This window comes from Glycine soja, chromosome 4, assembly GCF_004193775.1.
Source record: "Glycine soja cultivar W05 chromosome 4, ASM419377v2, whole genome shotgun sequence".
Lineage (NCBI taxonomy): Eukaryota > Viridiplantae > Streptophyta > Magnoliopsida > Fabales > Fabaceae > Glycine > Glycine soja.
In genome coordinates, this window is record NC_041005.1 from 31,858,612 (window position 1) to 31,880,555 (window position 21,944).

At 35.1% G+C, this 21,944-nt stretch overlaps 1 protein-coding gene and 2 long non-coding RNA genes across 3 annotated transcripts; 1 reads left to right on the plus strand and 2 right to left on the minus strand.

The window, feature by feature from the left end:
* The first annotated feature begins 8,216 nt into the window (after positions 1–8,216).
* On the plus strand, positions 8,217–9,106 carry LOC114410735. Its single transcript, XM_028374673.1, has 2 exons — positions 8,217–8,466; positions 8,577–9,106. Exons 1-2 carry the CDS (start codon positions 8,217–8,219, stop codon positions 9,104–9,106), a joined length of 780 nt encoding a protein of 259 aa, XP_028230474.1.
* Positions 9,107–18,527: 9,421 nt separating this feature from the next.
* On the minus strand, positions 18,528–19,283 carry LOC114408259. The gene is made up of 3 exons (XR_003665873.1): positions 19,097–19,283; positions 18,870–18,966; positions 18,528–18,727 (listed from the first exon to the last, which is right to left on the minus strand). It is a non-coding gene; the product is annotated as an uncharacterized LOC114408259 (long non-coding RNA).
* Positions 19,284–20,094: 811 nt separating this feature from the next.
* On the minus strand, positions 20,095–21,358 carry LOC114408256. Its single transcript, XR_003665870.1, has 3 exons — positions 21,125–21,358; positions 20,312–20,412; positions 20,095–20,220 (listed from the first exon to the last, which is right to left on the minus strand). It is a non-coding gene; the product is annotated as an uncharacterized LOC114408256 (long non-coding RNA).
* Positions 21,359–21,944: the final 586 nt, after the last annotated feature.

Genomic DNA, 21,944 nt, shown 5'->3' on the forward strand with positions numbered 1-21,944 from the left:
ATCAACAAGAAAAATAAGTTCACCAACTCGAACCAGCACATCCTCTATGAAACCTGCGGGGTAAGCAACACATCTATTTGCCAAATGAATCACCACATTTGTAGATTGCAAAGGTCCAAGAGATAAAGAATTGAAAATGGACAGAGGCATGACACTAACTGATGCTCCTAGATCTAGCATGGAATTCTCAAATTTACTGTTCCTAATAATGCAAGGTATACAGATAGTACTTGGGTCCTTACATTTCTCAAGAATGTGAGGAACAAATTTACCCATCAATGCTGACACATTTCTGCCCATGCTAATCCTTTCATTGCCTTTGAGCTTCCTTTTGTGGGTGCACAACTCCTTTAGAAACTTGACATATCTTGGAATTTGCTTGATGGCATCTAGCAGAGGTATGTTCACCTCTACTTTCCTGAAGGTCTCCAAGATCTCCTTTTCCACTTCTTCCATCTTTTTGTTTGGAATTGCTCTAGGTGGGAATGGAAGAGGGATATGAGGCTATTGCAAGTCGGAATTACTAGAAGAAGGTCCACCTGCATGAAAATTTATGTTAGGAAGCTTTCTCTTTTGTGCAACTATCTCATCCTCTTTTTCAGGTGTAGAATGAAGCTTGACAGGTTCAGATGCAGGTGCTTCTACTGGTGGAGGCACTTGAATTTGGTTGCCAGACCTCAAGGTGATGGCACTCACATTTTTTGGATTCTGCACAGTTTGTGAAGGCAATTTGTCAAAATTTTGGGACTGAGCTTGGTTCAATTGAGTAGCCATCTGCCCCATCTGATTTGTCAGACTCTGAATGGAGGCTCTTGTCTCTTGCTGAAATTGAATATTCTAGATGGTCATTTGCCTCACTAACTCTTCTAAGGAAGGTTGAGGAGGAGCCTCAGTTGCTTCTTGTCTTTGTTGTGACTGCTGCTGCTATATTGGAGGAGGAACATATGGCTTGCTTGGACCAGCAACATTCTTGAAAGGAGGGACAGACTGTTGTTGTTGTGAAGGACTTGTCCATCTCAGATTTGGATGATTCCTCTAACCTGGATTGTATCTGTTGCTTGAAAGATCATAATTATTCTGTTGTTGTTAGTTTTGCTGCTTAAGGGGTCTATTATAAATGTTTGCAGCATAGGCTTCAGGTTGCTCATTGACTCCAGATTGTTGCAAAGAAGGACAAAGATCTGTATGGTGATCTGTAGAAGAACATAGACCATAGACTCTTGCGATAGGTGCCGACTTTTTATTCATGGCAAACTGAGTTACTAGGTTGACCAAGGCATCAAGTTTTCCCTCAAGCTTTTTATTTTCAGCAGATGAAGATGAATCTGTGGCCACCTCACGGTCTCCTCTAAGGACAATAGCATCATTTCTTGCACTGAATTGTTGGGAGTTGGAAGCCATCTTCTCAATCAAATTCCTAGCCTTAATAGGAGTCATATCATCAAGGGCTTCACCATTGGCAACATCAATCATACTCCTCTCCATGTTGCTAAGTCCCTCATAGAAATATTGCAGAAGGAGTTGCTCAGAAATCTGGTGGTGAGGACAGCTTGCACACAATTTCTTGAATCTTTCCCAGTACTCATACAAGCTCTCTCTACTAAGTTGCCTGATGCCTGAAATGTCTTTTCTGATGGCAGTGGTCCTAGATGCAGGGAAGAATTTCTAGGGGCAAGGTAGTAGAGCCAATCTTTTGCCACTCCCTCCAAAGAATGAGGAAAAGCCTTTAGAAAGATATGATCTTCTTGGACATCAGGGGGCTTCATGGTGGAACAAACAATATGGAACTCCTTAAGATGCTTATGAGGATCTTCACCTGCAAGACCATGAAACTTGGGCAGCAAATGTATTAGTCCAGTCTTGAGAACATATGGAACACCCTCATTAGGATATTGAATGCATAAGCTTTCATAAGTGAAATCAGGTGCAGTCATCTCCCTAAGAGTCCTCTCACGAGGTGGAGGTTGAGCCATGTTCTTAGTATGAAAATTAGTAGTGGAATGCTCAAAATCAGAATATTCAGAATCACCAGCAACAAAATACTCAGAATGCTCAAAATGCTCAAAATGCTCACAATGCTGGAAATGCACAGAATGACCAGGATGCAAACTATGCCAAACTAATCTATGAAAGGTTCTATCTATTTCAGGATCAAAGGGTTGTAAATCACCTGGATTGCCCCTAGTCATGCACTATATGCAGCAAATCATGTGTTTCTCAAACAAGCACCAGGGGAGGGTTAAAACTACAACTATAGTCAAACAATATCCAAATGAGCTGAAATTTTGTGAGCAACACCCTAAAATCATGAAAAGATAGCATAAAAATTTTCAGACAAAAATTCAAAGTCTAACTATGAAAACTGCCCAAGGAAAGTTTAGAAAATTAAGACAATAATACTAAAAAAAAAAACTTAGTAAACGGCTGATTTTTCAAGTTTAAAACGTTTGGTTCATTGCGACGGCATGGGAAATTTTTTTCTACCCCAAATGCATATATAATAATATTCATTCTGATACCCGGAGCAAAAGTTATGGCCGTTTTAAGTTTTGCTAAAAACAAGTTCCCAAATTTTTTGTCTCTCTCAAATTCAGCCACACCAAGTGCTCCTGGTATTTTTCACACAAAATATGGACCAAAAGAAACTACCACACAAAAAATCAGCCAAAAATAACAACTCTAACTATCAAAACAAAAATTGCCAATTAAATTGCAAAATCAGTCGCTAGTTCAGTCGTTAATCACTATTCACAGCATTACACAAAACTGAAACAGTCGCTAAACAGGGGACGCGACTAAAATGCAAAATAGAACGCTACACAAAACAAAACAACACACACTCACAACCTAAACGATAGAGCTACACACAAAACAACTAAACATTATTATGAACCTTTGGCCCACTGCTCCTCGGCAACAGCGCCAAATTTGATTGAGGCCGTACCCGTATCTAGGAAGTGATCCTAGGTTGTCTCCCAACGAGCAATGGTCAACCAAACGTTCATAACAGATAGTAATAAAATAGTAACGAATTGGGGGGGGTTGTTTGTTTTTGTAAATTAAACAACAAGCAAATTTGAATTAGAAAATAATAGAATTAAAACATGTTGTTTCCCCTTGATTCACAAGCAAGTCTCTTATCCTAGGTTACGACAATTTATCCTTAATCAGTTCAACCACTTAATCCAACCCTAAATTAAATTACTAAGCGAAAATTAACATAAGGCTGCCATTATGTGATTAAGCAACACATACACCAATTAATCATGAACGAAACTGATCATTAAGCATGAACATAAATTAAGCGCAGAGACAATTAATCAAGCACTAAGCATGCAAGGATTAATAGCAACAAATACAGAGTAATTGGTGAAGAGGAAAAACTGATAAGAATTCAATAGTAATAACAAAACCTCAAAGAGAGTTGTGCTTGATCCTCAAGAGAAAACAACGTTGGAGACTTAGCCTTCCATTAATCAGTAGAAAACGAAATTGTAGATTGAAGCAGAAACGAAATTGCAGAAAATGAATTTTATTCTATGCGAACAGTGCGCATGAACAGTAAAAATTGGAATTCTAAAACCCTTGAATTATTCTCCTCTTCGAAAAACTCCCTAAACTAAAATCCTGGTGCTGTTATATAGGTCCTCAGCCCCAAAGCTTACAAATCTATTTTAAGTCCAAGCCCATAAGAGAAATAAAATGAAATCTGGACATGATAAGATAAGATTGGATGAAATAAAATCTGGACGAAATAAAATCTAGATGGAATAAAATCTGGATAAGATAAGATTTGATAAAATAAAATTGTCTGCTCTCTTCAAGTCCAAGTCCAATTCCGGATTCAAGCCCAATTGCTTATAATTCTCCTGAAATTAAATTAAAAACACAAAATTAGTCATGTAGGCCCAAATGATAAAACTGCATAATTAATTTGACAATTAAGGCTAATCAGTAATTAAAATGGTGACAAAAAGGGTTAAGAAATAGGAGAAAATAATGACACATCAATTGTCCCTATGTGTTTCAGACTTTGTAAACGGATTTTTACAAAGGGAGTGGAAAATCTCAAGTGAGTTGCTTGAGTATTGGACGTAGGCACGGACTTTGCCGAACCAGTATAAAACTGTGTTTGCATTCTCTCTACCATTGTAGGAATAGAGGAATCAAATTTAATGGCTTCCCATATCTTTAAATCTATGGCTTCTTTAAAGATCTGCATTCGGGTTTTCCAATAATGATAACCCTCACCATTGAACATAAGAGCCTACTGATAGAATTTCCTCAGGAAATGGAAAGTTGGATGAGGCCATATCTATTCTTGAAGTTTTTAAACTTTATACATGAATCCTACTCTGATACTACTTGTTGGACTACCGGCCTCAATAACTTAAGAGGGATAGGCTTAGAATGCAGAAGAAGCAGAAATAAATTTAATAATGTTCTTTAAACATGGAAGACAAAATTGATTGCAACAAAATAAATGAGATAAGGGAAGAGAGAATGTAAACATAGTTTTATACTGGTTCGGCAAAGTCCGTGCCTATGTCCAGTACTCAAGCAACCCACTTGAGATTTTCCACTCCCTTTGTAAAAATTTGTTTACAAAGTTTGAACCACATAGGGACAATCCATCCCTTGTGCTCAGGAATCCTTACAACTTAAGAGACCCTCAGTCCATTAATCAATCTCTTTGAATGAGAAGAAAGAAAGAAGAATTCTCTCTTGAAGAGAAAGATATTACAATTGAAGTCCATGGAGAAACTCTTAATGGATTTACAAGTGTTTGCCCAAGAGTTTCTTTTGAGAGAGCATTTGGCAATGAAGTTCTCTTGGAATCTCTCTCATTTTCTTTTGAGAGAATAAGACATTTTGGACCAGTAAAACTCTCTCTTAAAAATTTGTGCCCAAGTCACCTATTTATAGGCTTTTGATGGCCATTCACAAATCCAATGAAAAGATGTGACTGTTGGCAGATTTTCTGAAAACACTTCACTGGTAATCGATTATAATGTTTGTGTAATTGATTACATAGTTATAATTTGAAGGGTCATGACTTTTGAATTTGAATTTCATGAGTTTCGTTGCTGGTAATCGATTACAAACATATGGTAATTGATTACATGTTGAAAATTCAAATTTAAAACCTTTTTCAACAGCTATTTCTCAACCCTATCTTCTGGTAATCGATTACACTGCCTGGTAATTGATTACCAGAGCCTTGCATGTCTTGAAAGCACTTTGTTTTAAGGCAAGACTTGATCTTAAGTTAATCTTGAAGCAAGGCTTTGTTTTGTTGAAATAATCTTGTATTAATCTTGAAGCAAATGAGCCTTATTTGATTCCTCTTTGGGTTCTAGGAAGCCTAAGGACAAAGTCCATACTAATGTCTACCCAAGGTGCAGATGGGATGGGTAAAGGTGTGTATAGCCCATGAGGCATCACCATAGACTTGGCTTGTAAACAAGACACACACTTAGTGCAATGCTTATGGACATCTTTCATTATATGGGGCCAATAGAACTTTTCTTTGAGTAAGACAAGGGTCTTGTCTATCCCAAAGTGGCCCATGAGCCCGCCCTCATGGCTCTCTTTGACTAGTAATTTCCTGATGGATCCTTGGGGTATGCAAAGCTTTCCCTATTTGAACAAATACCCCTCAGCCAAATAGAATCCATCTTGGGCCTTTTGCCTATAACTCTCATAAATGGGAGAGAAATGTTCATCTAAAGCATACAATTCCCTAATGTTATCAAATCCTAAAATTTGAGCTTTTAGGGAGCAAAACAATGTGTGCCTCCTAGAGAGGGCATCCGCTACCACATTTGTTTTTCCCTTTTTGTATTTGATAACATATGGATATTGCGCAAGGTACTCTACCCATTTTGCATGCTTTTTGTTTAACTTGCTTTGCCCTCTAATGTATTTAAGTGATTCATGATCACTATGAATGACAAATTCCTTGGAAACAAGATAATGTTCCCAACTTTGGAGGGCTTTTATTAAGGAATAAAGCTCTTTATCATAGGTGGGGTAGTTGAGGGTGGCACCATGAAGTTTTTCACTAAAATAAGCAATAGGGTGCCCACCTTGCAACAATACAACTCTCACACCCACTCTAGAGGCATTATATTCTAGCTCAAAAGTTTTAGAAAAGTTAGGAAGAGCTAGAATAGGTGCCTTAGTGAGCTTTTCTTTGAGCAAAGCAAAGGCTTACTCTTGTCTTTCACCCCAAGTGAATGTCACATTCTTCTTCACCAGCTCATTGAGAGATGAGGCAAGTGTAGAGAAATTAGGTGGGCCATTCTTGGATGGCCTTGATTTTCTCAGAGTCCACTTGGACCTCATTTCTACCAACTACAAACCCTAAGAAAGCTATATTATCTACACAAAAAGTACACTTCTCTATATTGGCATAGAGAGTGTTTTTCCTAAGGACTGAAAGAACTTGCCTTAGATGTCCTAAGTGATCATCTAGGCTCCTATTGTACACTAAAATATCATTAAAATAATGTTGAGAAACCGAAGATTTTTGTTTCGTATTTGATGTAATCAAATAGTTTTGATCCTATTTCTGTGCCTAGGGCTTTAGGAGTTACCATTTTGTTGGGCATACTTTTCTTTAATATTCAAGTGATCATTAATATACTACATTTTATTGACGTATTCCCTTTTGCACCTTTGTTCGTTTTGTCTCTCTTCATATTTATTTTTGTTGTGATTAAATGATTTTTTGCAGATCCGATAATGAGTTTTGTGAGGGCAGTGATATTGAGGCCTTGGATGTTGATTTTGAGCAACTAGTCAATCAAACCGAAGAGGAAGAAGATGAGGATTGGGGATTCCCTCCTGATTTGAGGAGGATAGTGGAGTGGGAAGAAAGGGAGATAAAACCGCATCAAGAGGAAACAGAGGTTGTTAACTTGGGCACTGGTGAAGAGAAAAAGGAGGTTAAGATTGGCACTTGTGTGTCAGCTGACATCCGAGAAGAGTTGATGGCCCTATTGAGAGACTACCAAGACATCTTCACTTGGTCTTATCAGGATATGCCTAGTTTGAGCTCATAAATTGTGCAACACAGGCTACCGTTGAATCTCGACTGCTCCTCGGTGAAACAAAAATTAAGGAGAATGAAGCCTGAGATGTCCGTAAAGATAAAAGAAGAGATGAAGAAATAGTTTGATGCAGGTTTTTTGGCCATCGCCCGGTACCCAGAGTGGCTTGCGAACATCGTGCCAATCCCCAAAAAGGATGGAAAAGTGCGAATATGCATGGACTATTAAGATCTAAATCGAGCCAGTCCAAAGGATAATTTTCCTTTGCCGCATATTAACGTTCTGGTGGATAATATGACCCATTTTGCCCTATTCTCTTTCATGGATGGGTTTTCAGGGTATAATCAGATAAAGATGGCACCGGAGGACATGAAGAAGACGACTTTCATCACTCCATGGGGAACCTTCTAATATAAGGTGATGTTGTTTGGGCTAAAAAATGCTAGGGCAACATCCAATGGGCCATGGTGGCATTGTTCCATGACATGATGCATAAGGAGATCAAAGTCTATGTAGACGACATGATTGCAAAATCAAGAATGGAGGAGGAGCACTTAGTCAATTTGTGAAAGTTGTTCGAGCGACTACGTAAATACAAGTTAAGATTGAATCCCGCGAAGTGCACGTTTGGGGTAAAATCTGGAAAGATGCTCGATTTTGTTGTGAGCCAAAGAGGAATAAAGGTGGATTTGGAAAAGGTGAAAGCAATCCTTGAGAAGCCTGAGCCGCGTATAGAGAAACAAGTACGGGGGTTCTTGGGGAGGTTGAATTACATCACTAGATTCATATCACAATTAACTGCCACTTGTGAGCCTCTTTTCAGGTTGTTGCGTAAGAATCAGTCTGTTAAGTGGGAGATGATTGTCAGGTAGCATTTGAGAGAATTAAAAGGTGTTTGATGAATCGTCTCTTGCTCATACCACCAGTGCCTGGAAGACTTCTTATTTTGTACATGACGATGTTAGATGAGTCGATAGGGTGTGTGCTGGGGCAACACGATGAATCCAAAAAAAAAAATGAGCCATTTATTACTTGAGCAAGAAATTCACAACATGCAAGATGAACTACTCATTACTAGAAAGGACATGTTATGCCTTGGCATGGGCAACTAACTGTTTGAGGTAGTATATGTTGAGTTATACTACTTGGTTGGTGTCCAAAATGGATCCAGTCAAGTACATCTTCGAAAAGCCCACTCTTACTAGGAGAATAGCTCGATGGCAGGTTTTGTTGTCGGAATTTGATATTGTTTATGTCACTCAGAAGGCATTAAAAGGGAGCGCCTTAGAAGATTATCTAGCTCAACAACCCATAAGTGATTTTCAGCCTATGCATCCAGATTTCCCTGATGAGGATATCATGGAAGACAGTGAGGATGAAGACAAAGAGAAGTGGATTGTATGGTTTGATGGTGCGTCTAATTCATTGGGTCATGGAATTGGGGCGGTGTTGGTTTCGCGAGACAAACAATGTTTGCCTTTCACGGCTAGATTGTGTTTCATAATACAAATAATATGGCAGAGTACAAAGCATGTGCCCTAGGAATCCGAGCGACAATCGACTTTAGGGTTAAGTTGCTCAAAGTGTACGGAGATTCGACATTGGTAATTCATCAGTTGAAATGTGAATGGGAAACCAAAGACCGTAAGTTGATACCTTATCAGGCTTACATCAAGGAATTGATGGAACTCTTTGATGATATATCATTTCATCACATTCCTAGAGAGGAAAACCAAATGGCTTATGCTCTCGCCACTTTATCGTCTGTGTTCAAAATAAACCCTCACAGAGATTTGCCATGCATAGACATCAAATGTCACGTTAAGCCTGCACACTGTTGTTTGATAGAAGAAGAGGAGGATGGTAAGCCTTGGTATTTTGATATCAAACGATACATCAAGGACAAAGAATACCCAGCTGAGGCCTCTGACAATGACAAGAGGACATTACAGAGGTTGGCGACCAGTTTCCTTCTAAGTGGGGATGTCCTATATAAAAGAAACCATGATATGGTACTGCTCCGGTGTGTGAATATAGATGAGGCCGAGTAGATACTAACGGAGGTGCTTGAAGGATCCTTTGGCACCCATGCCAATGGGCATGCCATGGTCCGAAAGATTCTGAGAGCCAAGTATTACTGGATCACCATGGAAAGTGATTGTTGTGTTCACGTCAGGAAATGCCACAAGTTCCAAACTTTTGTAGATAATGTTAATGCTCCACCTGTACCGTGTAGTCAGCACCATGATCGTTCTTGATGTGGGGCATAGACGTGATTGGGGCTATTGAACCTAAGGCTTCGAATGGGCATCGTTTCATCCTAGTCGCCATTGATTACTCCACCAAATGGGTGGAAGTTGCCTCGTATGCTAACGTGACTAGGAATGTGGTGGTTAGATTCATCAAGAATGGGCATCATTTCATCCTAGTCGCCATTGATTACTTCACCAAATGGGTGGAAGCTGCCTCGTATGCTAATGTGACTAGGAATGTGGTGGTTAGATTCATCAAGAAGGAGATAATTTGCAGATATGGGTTGCCCAGAAAAATAATCACCAATAATGCCACTAACTTGAACAACAAAATGATGAAGGAGATGTGTGAGGATTTCAAGATCCAACACCATAATTTGATGCCTTATCGACCTAAGATGAATGGGGCAATTGAGGTTGCCAATAAAAATATCAAGAAGATCATTCAGAAGATGACAATGTCATACAAAGATTGGAATGAGATGCTACCATTTGCATTGCATGGTTATCAAACTTATGTGCGCACTTCTACTGGGGCAACCCCGTTCTCTTTGGTGTATAGGATAGAAGTTGTGCTTCTCTTTTGAGGTGGAGATTCCTTCTTTGAGAATTATAGCAGAATCAGGGTTGGAAGAAACGGAATGGGCCTAGGCCAGTTTTGACCAGTTAAATCTTATTAAGGGAAAGAGATTGGCTGCCATGAGTAATGGGCGGCTATATAAGAGAAGAATGAAAAATGCATTTGACAAAAAGGTGTGCCCATGTGAGTTTAGCGAAGGGGATCTTGTTACAAAGAAGGTGTCATATGTTCAGAAAGATTTTCGAGGGAAATGGGCCTTGAACTATGAGGGACCTTTTTTGGTAAAGAAGGCTTTCTCGGGTGGAGCACTATTACTCACGAAGATGGATGGTGAAGAACTGCCTTCGCTTGTGAATTCTGATATTGTCAAGCAATACTATATGTATGGATTCACAGAGAGATGTCTACCTAGGAGCCTACTTGAATGGGGAAGTAAAATTGAACAAATCAATTTAAATAATATATGCACTATAATAACTTAATGTTCTCCAATGCAGTGCACATTGACTAATGGTTGCTATATGTCCTAAGGACAATGTTGTCATCTGGTTCTGGTCCTTGCACAATAGACCTAAAAACTACTTGAAAGAAATTATTAATAGGTCAGTTGTATTTTGTAATACATTTACTTTATCATTAGTATTTGACATCAATATTTTAATTATACAATACGCATGCATGTTTCTCTTAATTAGTGCTTTGAAGGGATTCATCGATAGTCAAGAAAGTAAATCCAAGGTTGCTGCTAGATCGATCGTATTTAAAGTAAGTCATTTAAACAATTTTTTATGTCTTAAAAATTACATTTTATTACTATGTATGTGACACCCTCTACCCCACACATATATGTACTAATAATAAAAGAAATAATTAAAAAAAATTAAACTTAATTCAAGTTTTTAAAACATATTTAAATACAAGCCTTTCAAGAGGGTAGCAGGCTCACATTCATCTTTCAAACATCATCATAAAACTTTTCTAAATAAATAATAAATTCACTTCGGTTTAAACAAGGTCGTCTATAAAACCCTATACCCCAATGCCACATCCTATTAGAGCGTTGTGTCCCGACGTCCTTCAGCACATGGTTCCTTAAAGCAATTCACCTAGTCATATGCTCCCCCGAACACAAAGTTCAAGATCATCACAAGATCCAAACACAAACAACACATGGGGAGTAAGTTATCACATTCCTAACTAATAGAGAAACAAGACAACTAGATATACATATCATATAAACCAAATAAAACTTAGTTACACGTAATTCACGTAATTCCACCACTTTGTCATTCAAAGTTCACTTTTCAATCATCAATCACATTACACAAGAATCACACGCTCTGATCAAGACATAATAACACATCAATTTCATAATAAACAATTAGCAAGCGCATGAGACAGTTATGCTAAGACTCAAGCCTATATGCAATGTGGTACCATGTCAGTGAAAACCCACCTTGGGGCGCTTAGGAGTACATAACAAGACACACCACACAATGGGTTTGTCATGTTACTCTCACTAAGTAAGATCATAGGGAGACCAGTCAGGGTCATGATGTTTTGCGAGAATGCTCCAACCATATGGGATCAGCATAGGCTTAAAGGAGCACTCAAACCCAGTGACCCCCAAGGCCTACACTCCGAAGAGTCCGTCAGGGTCTCTCCCTCCTGATTCAGGTTCAACCCCTAAAATCATTTTAGCACAGAGACACTGCTCGTGAATTATACAATACCCATGATCTCACACTCGTGTGTTAAACACGTACAACATATTGCGCTACAATTTAACACTGGTTCCTAAATAGGAAACCTACACTTTCTCTTTAACACTGCGCATTTACACTTTTCTCAAGATAACACTGGTCGGGTTATTGTACAATTCACAGCTTACAACACAAATAATGTCACATCAAGAGTTAATCACACACTTATTTACAACCAAAACTCATTCACAATTTCACATCTCATAATGTCACAATCCACTATCACATGTTTTCACGTATCTCACAATTCAACACATGTTCTACTTTACACTTTTACTCAATCTCAATAACAATATTATAATCTTAAGGCAACATATTATTCCATAATTCATCACATATTTCATTTATAAACACTGCTCATGAATTATACAATACCACGACCTCACACTCATGTTTCAAACATGTTTAACACAATTGCGCTACAATTTAACACTAGTTCCTAACTAGGAACCTACACTTTCTCTTTAACACTGTGCATAAACACTGGTCGGGTTATTGTATAATTCATAGCTCACAATATAATTAATGTAACATCAAGTGTTAAACACATCCACTTATTCACAATCGAATATCATGTCCACACTTTAACATCACATCAACCATCTCATAACATTCCTAATGATATTCATAAGGTACAACACACACATGTTCATCAAATTTAACCATAATATTCTCAAACTCCAACACTTAATAATTTTTGGAATCATACTATAACACTCTACAATATTATTTACATAAATTATTAATATAAATAACTACCTCTATATATATAAGCTAGCATACATCGTATTGAATCACAAATATCAAAGTAAACTTTCAATGCACAAATTCTAAATAATTATATGAACACTTTGGTCAATTTCAATTATGATATTAATTTTTTAAATTATACATAAAAATCTAAAAAAAGCAAGAAAAAGAGAAAATACAAAATCAATATCTCTCTCTAAATGTTTCCTTACTTTATTTCATCAATTCATATTAATTAGAAAAATGCTCGATTTATAGGGTTCACGCTCAATACAATAGCATATCAATTTCACAACAATTGGTCTGTCAAACATATATAATTCATTGTAATAATTATAAGGATAAAATGAAAATTGTAAAAACACCCTAAAACTCATTCCAATTGATATCTCTAAGGATCCCTACACATGTTTTCACTAATCCCCAATTGTGAATAATTCATCCCTTACCTCTGAGTGGACTCACGTGTCTTCAGCCAGCGATAGCAGCATCTCTAGCAATTCCCTGAGATTCCTTCAGTTATTCCTCCGACTGCTCCGATAGAATTCCCAAACGTCAGAGAGACGGAGAAGAGATTGAAACCTCCACTTGTACTGTCTTCATGAGATTCCTTTTTCTCCCTCCACGAATATTATCTAGCAAATCCCAACGGTGGAAGTGTGAGCAATTGAATCCAGAACAACATATCCAAATTTCATTAAAATCCAACGGTTAACGAAACCCGGATCATAGTTTTACCGAGACAGTTTTGGGTTTCTCTGGGAAATTAAAAGGCTAAAATGCGAAGGGTTTTCCTATAAGTTCAGACATGATTTTAAAATTCCCAACGGTTATAATTCTTGAAATTGGGTTGCGAACTTGGTGTTTAAATTTCACGACGATCCAACGGTGAATGAGTCAGAGATCATCGTTTTTCTGAGACAGGTTTAGTGAGCTGCGGGAAAAAGAAAGAGTTTTGAGAGGAGAAAGGGAAAAAAGAAAATGAGAGGCTGAGGAGTCAGTCTGAAAAACTTAGCATGTTGCTATTTATAGCTAGGGGCATTTACGACCTATTATTTACTCTATTTATTTATTTTTATTATGTTTACTAAAAAACTTTTTAAATTTATTTATGAAAAAAAATGGGATGTTACAATGTACACTAATTTTTGGTTAACTTTGAATATCTAAATTTCCTATTTTATTTAGTGTAATAAGCAAAAAGGAAGCACTGAGTGCGAGTACTACGTAATACATTGGATGTCAACGATAATCCTAGGAGGTTTCAAGGATAATTGGGAAATGGTAATTGTTTCCTTCAAAACTAATTCAATTTGTTATAATTGTTATTGTTTATACTTATTAACTTATGTTTTATTATATCATGCAGTATTTTACTGATTCAAGACCATTGGAACTAGAGACAATGAAGGAAATTCACATTCGGTGGGCAAGATATTATCTAAAAGTTAAAAATGAAACACTAGGTGTTTACATAATTTTACAATTATAGAGTTATGTTAGTTTAGATTCGGTTACAAATGATTTTATGTATTTATATTTTTGTTTTCATTACATTAAATATTTCTTTTAATTGATAGTAATTATTCAATTATTATGCACAAAATTTGAATTGCTTGAAAAATATCTAAACTGGTTTTGTTTTTCAATTTGCAGGTTTAGGATAATTAAAAAAACTGACATGATATTAAAAAAATAGCAAAAAACATCAGCGAAAAATCGATCTTATCGTGCATTCACAACATCATTTTTTCGTAAAACCGATTTTGTTCACCCAAAACCAACATCGGTTTTTGGTAAAATCGATGTTGTGTAGTTTAGTTTAACATCAGTTTTCTAAACTGATATTAACATCGATACTTTTAACATTGGTAGTTTCAACATCGGTTAATGACCAATGTTGAAAGTCCTTAATAACCGATGTTAAAAACCTATTTTCTAGTAGTGTCTAGGTCCATTTCATGCTCTCTGCATGTTCTTCTGGATGTCAGCTTTGCTAACATAAGCTCCTTCATTTGTTTTTTCGCTATTACCTTTAAAAAGGAATTTGTAAATTGTTGATACAGAAATACTTATTGTGTATATAAAAAAATATAAAATAGGGGAGCAACAAACCATAGCTGAGAAGGAAAGTGACAAACCAAAACTCCTCCAATAATTGTGTATCTCAATTCACTTGCATGTCCAAAAATTGATTAACAACACTAGAACAAGAAAAATAAAACATACCAAAACCAATGACATTATGAACCACCAACACTGTTCGAACTGCTCAGCACATGGAGTTAAATAATAATTAAAAATAATCAATTGATGCTTAAATACTTTCTACTTAGTAGAAATTACATAAACTATCAAGAAACTGCCAAAACTTTGAACTAGTCTTTCCCAACAAAGATTGCATACTAGGAACTCAAGTCCTACTTGTTACTACTCCAGAGCAATCAAAAACATTTCAAGCAACAGGAACCACCTTAATATCACTTGCCAATATAGCAAGAAAGAAAATCAGCCAACAACATGAAAATCCCAGTGCTAAAAGAAAATCTATCGGGTGGCTATGAAGAAAAAAAAATCAAACATATCTTAGTAGCACGTGTCTCACTACTAAGTAGATGTAATCCTCAACTGGTACTAGAAAAAACTTTCAAACATAAGAGAAAACAATAAAAACAAACCAAAAAGGTTTCAGTTTTTCTACCTAGGATTGTATGACAAAGTTCTGTGACATAGAGATAGTGTTGACACTTGGCAGCTTATGCACAATAAAAAGAATAAACATGCAACTTCTGCACAATTTTAAATGAAGGTCTAAAATTAATATTTGAACCATGATATAATTACAGTTAATATTTGCAAGTAAATGCAACACAAAAATCATATCTTGTACTTTTTCTGATAAACTAGAGTGATTTGGAAGGTAATTAGTATGTATCTCTGCAAAGCATCTAGATCTGTTTTAGTAATATGTCCCTCACTTGCTTAATAGACTGCAATCTCAGGATCATGGACGATGTGTAGGAGCAAGACATTATGTTGTAAAACAACAAACTTGTCTTAGTTTCTAGTTCAATCAAACTTTCAGGTCTATCTGGTGCCCTGTGCTTGTTGATTCGTGAATTGTTATACATTGCATAACACTTCGGAGAGTGTGCTATATACAAAAGTAATGGATCAGACATCAGAAAAAGCCACTAGTCAAGTGCAATACCAATATTTGAAAGAGACTTGCATGCTCCAACTTCACCAATGCTTCAGTTCCAAAGACTACATTTCTACATGCTATATATTTCTTCTTTAACTTATTTTGATTCAGAGTTTAAGAAAAAAAATAACTAGTCTGAGTTCTTCTCAAATAAAATGCATGATTAGTCTTCCGACAGGGATAGTGATACTAAATCAAAATATTAGCGAGTCAGGAACTGAATTGCTTTTAAGGCTTCAGTGTTGACCCAATATTTTCTCTTTTCCGTTAAACCATATGCAATAGTTTCACAATTCCAACTGGGTTGGTGGCGAGAAGCATGTTAGATTTCTTTCTCCAACGAACACTAGAAAAAATTGTCCTTTACTATAACCACTATTTGGATTACCAGAAATGGGATCTATTGCCTCAAGTTTATGAGTAGCAATTGACACTAGTAGTGATTTGTGATAACAATATACCTGAAAGATTGAAATGTTTAAAATGAATTAGAATTTGTATTTAGTTAACATTTGCTGGAAAATTCAACTAAGAGAAGCAAACTCCCATAAATATCATTAGCATGATATAATATGAATCACCTTTACTATAACCAATATATGGATGATACTCATTGTACCCATTAAATTAGGTATAGGACCTATACCTGAACTCCAAGCATCTTCCATGTTGTATATTAGATATAAAATTTTAAGCTTTCTTTACAAAAAAAAAAAAAAACATTAAGATTGTGATAACAAAGCTTGATGCTGCATGAGATTAGAAAGACCGTATATTGATGAACAAAAGCACATATAATCACATGAATGGCAAAAACAATAACAATGTAAAGTGAGATTAGTCTAAAGGTAACTCCATTCTATAATCAGGCTCCAAGATAATCTTTAGAGTAACCCAAAAGAGAAAAACTAAAAAAATTTAAATAACTAATTTCTTTGTGCACATGTAGTACAAAATGAAATATTTTGCAAGCTTTGTGATAATTAGCACTCAAGGGAGGTAGAACTAAGAACTCAGAGCCTCAGACTACTATTCAATATTACAAAGTCAAGGTTATGATAAAAATAAAAAACTATACTCCCTCTTTTCTCAAATATAAGGGAAAAAATGACATACTAACTAAAAAAAGTTACTTAAAATTTTCTTATATTTGAGACCAAAAACAATGTGTTTCCCCTTCTCATATTTGAGACCAGAGAAGGAGTAACTCATTAGATTCCAAACCACATGCAATGTATCTACCATAACAGATAAGTCCATGAAATGCTTACCAATCTGATCAATCTGGTGATTGATCATAATTACTGAAATCCTTTGTAAATCCAAATCTTAAAAGGTGGGCCTAAGTTATTGCTTTTGAAATCTACTGGAACTATTCAATACAAAGAGAATGTTCAGAATGAACGAACCTCCAACCAAAATGCCAAGTTTTCATACTCTTTTTCTTAAGGTCAAAGATAATATTATGTTGATAATAATAAGAACTAAATGCCAATCACAAGGCATGATGCATTTAGTCCAAACCTCATAGATAAAAGTACCATCATATATATGACTATCCAGAGTCAAGTTCAAACACCAGAATAAGCCTACGATAATGGATTTTAGCAAGAAAAAGAGGAGATTAAAAAAAAGAATCAGCCAACCATGCTCATAATAAATGCATTGCCATGACCGACGAACAAGTTTTCTTCCTTGCTACAACAACCATGGGTTCCACCAAATAATAAGGGTGTACAGGAAGGCAAAACGTTAATTTCTTCACATTTTCTCTAGAAGCTAGGCAACCGATTATTCAATATAGAGTCCAAACACCACCAAGAGAAGTATTTTTCATCCTTAGTTCCATCTAAATCAGACATTTTTCTTCTGCATAGACCTCCATGAGTTCCCTCGGTATATGACTAACTCAAAACTTTAGCTAATGAAAGGAATTTGGTATTCACGATATAATTTGGATATAACAAGTGCTTGATAATGGTTTTTATAACCACTTATAAGTGGTTTTTTTACCGAGCAAATTTTTATGTTATTTTTTGATCCGGGTATGTTTTAAAAAATTACCCAAAAGGGGATAAGTCGTAACAAATGTTATGACTTATGAGTTAGAATTCATCACATTTGTTACGACTTCCTATTTTTTTAAGTGGTAAAATTATTTACGACTTCAATTCACTACTGGAAAAGTGGTATTTTACGACGGTTAAATTGGGTATTTTATGACGGTTTTGAACTGTTGTGTATACAAGCGTCGTAAAATACCAAAAAAATAATACGTCAGTTCTCAAAAACTGTCGTTGTAAATTAAACTTTCTACAACGGTTAGTCTATAACCGTCTTTGAAAGTATTCAATATCTAAGACGGTTATTTGGATAACCGTCTTAGTATACCTAATAAAAAAACAACATTTTAAAACGATTATTTGGATAACTGCCTTAATTTTGAATGACATTCTACATCGGTTTAGTAACAACCGTCGTAGATTCTCGGCATATACTAAGACGGGTAATAAAAGAACCGTTGTAGTATTCATATTTTTTTTTGTGGACTTTTTTGTATTTATTTATTTATTTTGCTCTTAACACTAATCCTTACTCAAAGAAATAGACAATATTTTGTGCACACACAGATTAACCTCCAATTTGCCTAAATTTCCAATGGAGAAAGCAAAGTCATCGATTGAACAAATTCAGCCTCCTACTTATGGAAACTTGGTAACCATTCTTAGCATTGACGGGGTGGCATTAGGGGCATCATCCCCGCTACCATTATTGATTTCCTAGAATCTCAGCTTCAGGTTTATCATCTAATGCTAGCTCCTACGCCTAATTAACTAGCTAACTACACAAGTATTATTATTCATCTTCTAATTAATCATCACTGATGAGCTATATTTTTTTTCAATTAACAAAGCCATGCATGTCATAATACTAATCCTATAGTAAGTATGCCATTCATGTGGAACCATAATATATGTCAACATGATAAATATACATAGTATTGAAAGAGTAATTACATTATATTAGCAAAAGTTGAAATACCTACATGATGTCGTTAGAGAGAAACTTGGAGACACTCACCAATGTTGTCATTCCCACCTTCAACATCAAGTCTTTGCAACCTATCATTTTCTCATCTTATCAGGTTAACTTTTGAAATGAATTAACATAAATAAAAAGGTGAGAAAAATTCTAATAATAAGGTTTGTCATGAAATAATCCTATTAAAAAAAATATATAACCAGATTATGGAAACAAACCTACCAGCAACCTAGGAGCACCCCTGTTGAAGTCAAAACAATCCTATCCAAAACAATTTTCAAAGGGCAGAGTGTTGCGACAATAGCTTCCATAGAAGATCCTTCAGCAAAAAGAATTCCAATAAATAAAACAAGATGAAGAGAAGGTTGAAGCAGCACAGACAGTTTAAAGTGCAAAGATATAGATCAGTGAATGAATCAGAATTTTGTGTTGATCCAACAATAGCTTACCTTTATCAAAATACAGATTAAAAACATTTTTTGACAGCCTCCCTGTGGCATACAAACCGTGCATGTGTTATATGAATACCACACGCTGAATACTAGTCATAGGTGCGTATACAGAAATTACGAGCAACAAGTTACATGAGTAAGCATCAATATTCTGCCAAAACCTGCTTCTTTGTAAGCTGGCCAAGCAAAGAATGATCCAATAAAATATTGATTCTCAATATAAATAAAATTTTTATTTTTTTATTTTTGTTCTTGTAATTTTTTTATTTTAGTTCTTACAAAATATGTTTATTTTGTTTGTTATCTAAAATATTAAAGGAAAAAACAAAACAAATCTGTTTTATAAGAACTAGAATGAAAAAATAAATTTATAAAAACAAGAAAAAATTGAATTAGATAAACTAAAAAGATATTTAAACATAAAAATATCATTATTCTTTAAAAAAATCATTATTCTTTAAACTTAAATTTGTTATCACGCGGCTGGACCACGTACTAATCGTTCAGATCATTAATTAAAAACATACAAATCTCTATCTTTGGAAAAATTTAGCATAGGAAACGTTAATTCCTAATTTATTCTTTAAAAGTTATATTATAAGTGAGAGTTGCTTAAAAATAAATATTTGTTACATAGTGAGTTTCAATATTAAAGTTACTTTAAACAATTAAACATTTTTATATGTCAAAAAATGAGACTCACATATAGATTTTTACATTTTTTTCCAAGGACTAAAGTAAGATTTTTACATTTTTATGGACAGATATTTACGATTTTTATGGACTAAAGTAAGATTTTTACATTTTTTTCCAAGGACTTACATATAGATGTCTATCATTAATTAATGTTTTAAGAAAGAATTGGGTATTTACTCTTAATTAAAGCTAATATATGTATTAAAAAGAAACTTGCTAATACCAATTAGCTTAGGTATATTAATCAGTAGAGATTTAAATGAAGGAAATGTAGCATGCTTGTAGATTTTCGTCACAAACCTGCTAATACCGAGGTTCTTCATAGCTATTTTAATTTCACGCTCTGTGGCCCCTTGCTCTCGTAGTTCATCCAAACTTATAAGGGTCCTCTAGTATTAGTCCACCTCTCTCACCACATACATAAGCTGAAATGGAAGCGTAACATCACTGTGAGACATGTTTTTTTACTACGAGACCGATTGACATTGACATAATTAATTAACACTACTTAATTACCTGTTGATACATGAAGAACAGCTTTGAGTTTGGTACATTGTTTAGCAAAGTTCATCACATGCTTAACTCCAAAGGTATTTAGACCCAACGCTATATTGTACCTGCATTTAATTTTCAATGGAGAGAATTCAAATAAAGAAAATCCATATCACTCGAGAAAATAGATTATATGTGTTGACAACATAAAACAATTTAATGTTGTTGAATGCCATTTAATTACATATTGACAAGTTTATTAATTTCTATAATAAATATCTTTAAAATCATATTAATATATATATATATATATATATATATATATATATTTACATTAACGGTGCATATTTATTGAACTCATTAAATTAGTGAAAGAAAAAAAGTCTTATGATACAAAATAAGTCCTTCGTAAATCTCTTCCTTTAGAATGGAATCCTTTAGGCCCAAGTCCTCGTAAGAAATGTCCCCTGACACCAGAGTCACTTTTTTCGAAATAAAGGACTTAAAATTTGCACCCAATTTCTCCTTTAGCACAATACTATCAATTTATTTATTTTAAAATATTTTTTAACGCACTCTTGCTTATTATTTTATTTTCTAAATTATCAACACATTTTTAAAATGGGACATGTTAACAAAACATTTAATTTATTTTTAAATAACAAGTTGATAATAAATAGTATGTTAAATTACTAGTATTAATTTCTCTATTCATGCTTTTGGATCGATGGTGTGAAAGCGAAAAATAAACCAAAGACTATGAAACATAAACCAAAGAGATCACCAATATAGCAAAAAAAGTGCCCGTTGAAGGAGAAAGGGAGAGAGAGTGCATACTTTTGGTGAGAAAGCCAGTGGCTCCAACAATTAAAATGGTATTGTCCTGAAGAAAGTTAAGAAACCAAAGTGGCTTCTCAGACAAAACAGGCAAAATGGTGTGAGAATCTAATGCGAGCCATTTCATATAAAAAGAGAAAAAACAATCAAATAGAGCACTCCAATACTGCTTGCAGTGACTCCAATACTTGGTAATAGTCTAAAAGCTTCATACCAAACATGCTTCATAGCTTTAACAATATAAAATCATTAAATCTTGATCAGTATTTTATATGAACATCAAGACCCCCCCCCCCCAATAAAAAACTTTGAAGTAGTAAGACAACATTATCAGGCCTGGAAACTAATCAAAAGGGACAAAAGTAGTAAGAAAATGAATTACTTTTTTCTTATCAATGTCTGGAATGTCACTTCTTCCAGCTTTCTCCACAATCACATGCACACAATTGCAATATATGAACAAGAGTTTTAAAAGAATAAATAAATATATAAACAGGGTACCTAAACAGAGTACAATCTTAAAGGTATTCTATCAGGATATTTCTCTCTAATGCGAGAAGCTTTAGCCTGCCTTCTCTCTGACACGTAAAAAATTACCAAGTAGTTAGTGTGGTCCAATGAACCAAGGGTTTTAGAATCTCAAAACAAAACACTCACGCGAACATAGTAAACACGTTCATCCTTCTATCCCTATAGATAAAAAGCTAAAAAGATCCTTGTCATTCCCCAATAATTTCGAAATTATTATTTTTACAATACAAAAGGCAGGGCCAATAAAAAATCTTTCGATTCCCAACAGATTATATAACAAATTAGAGAA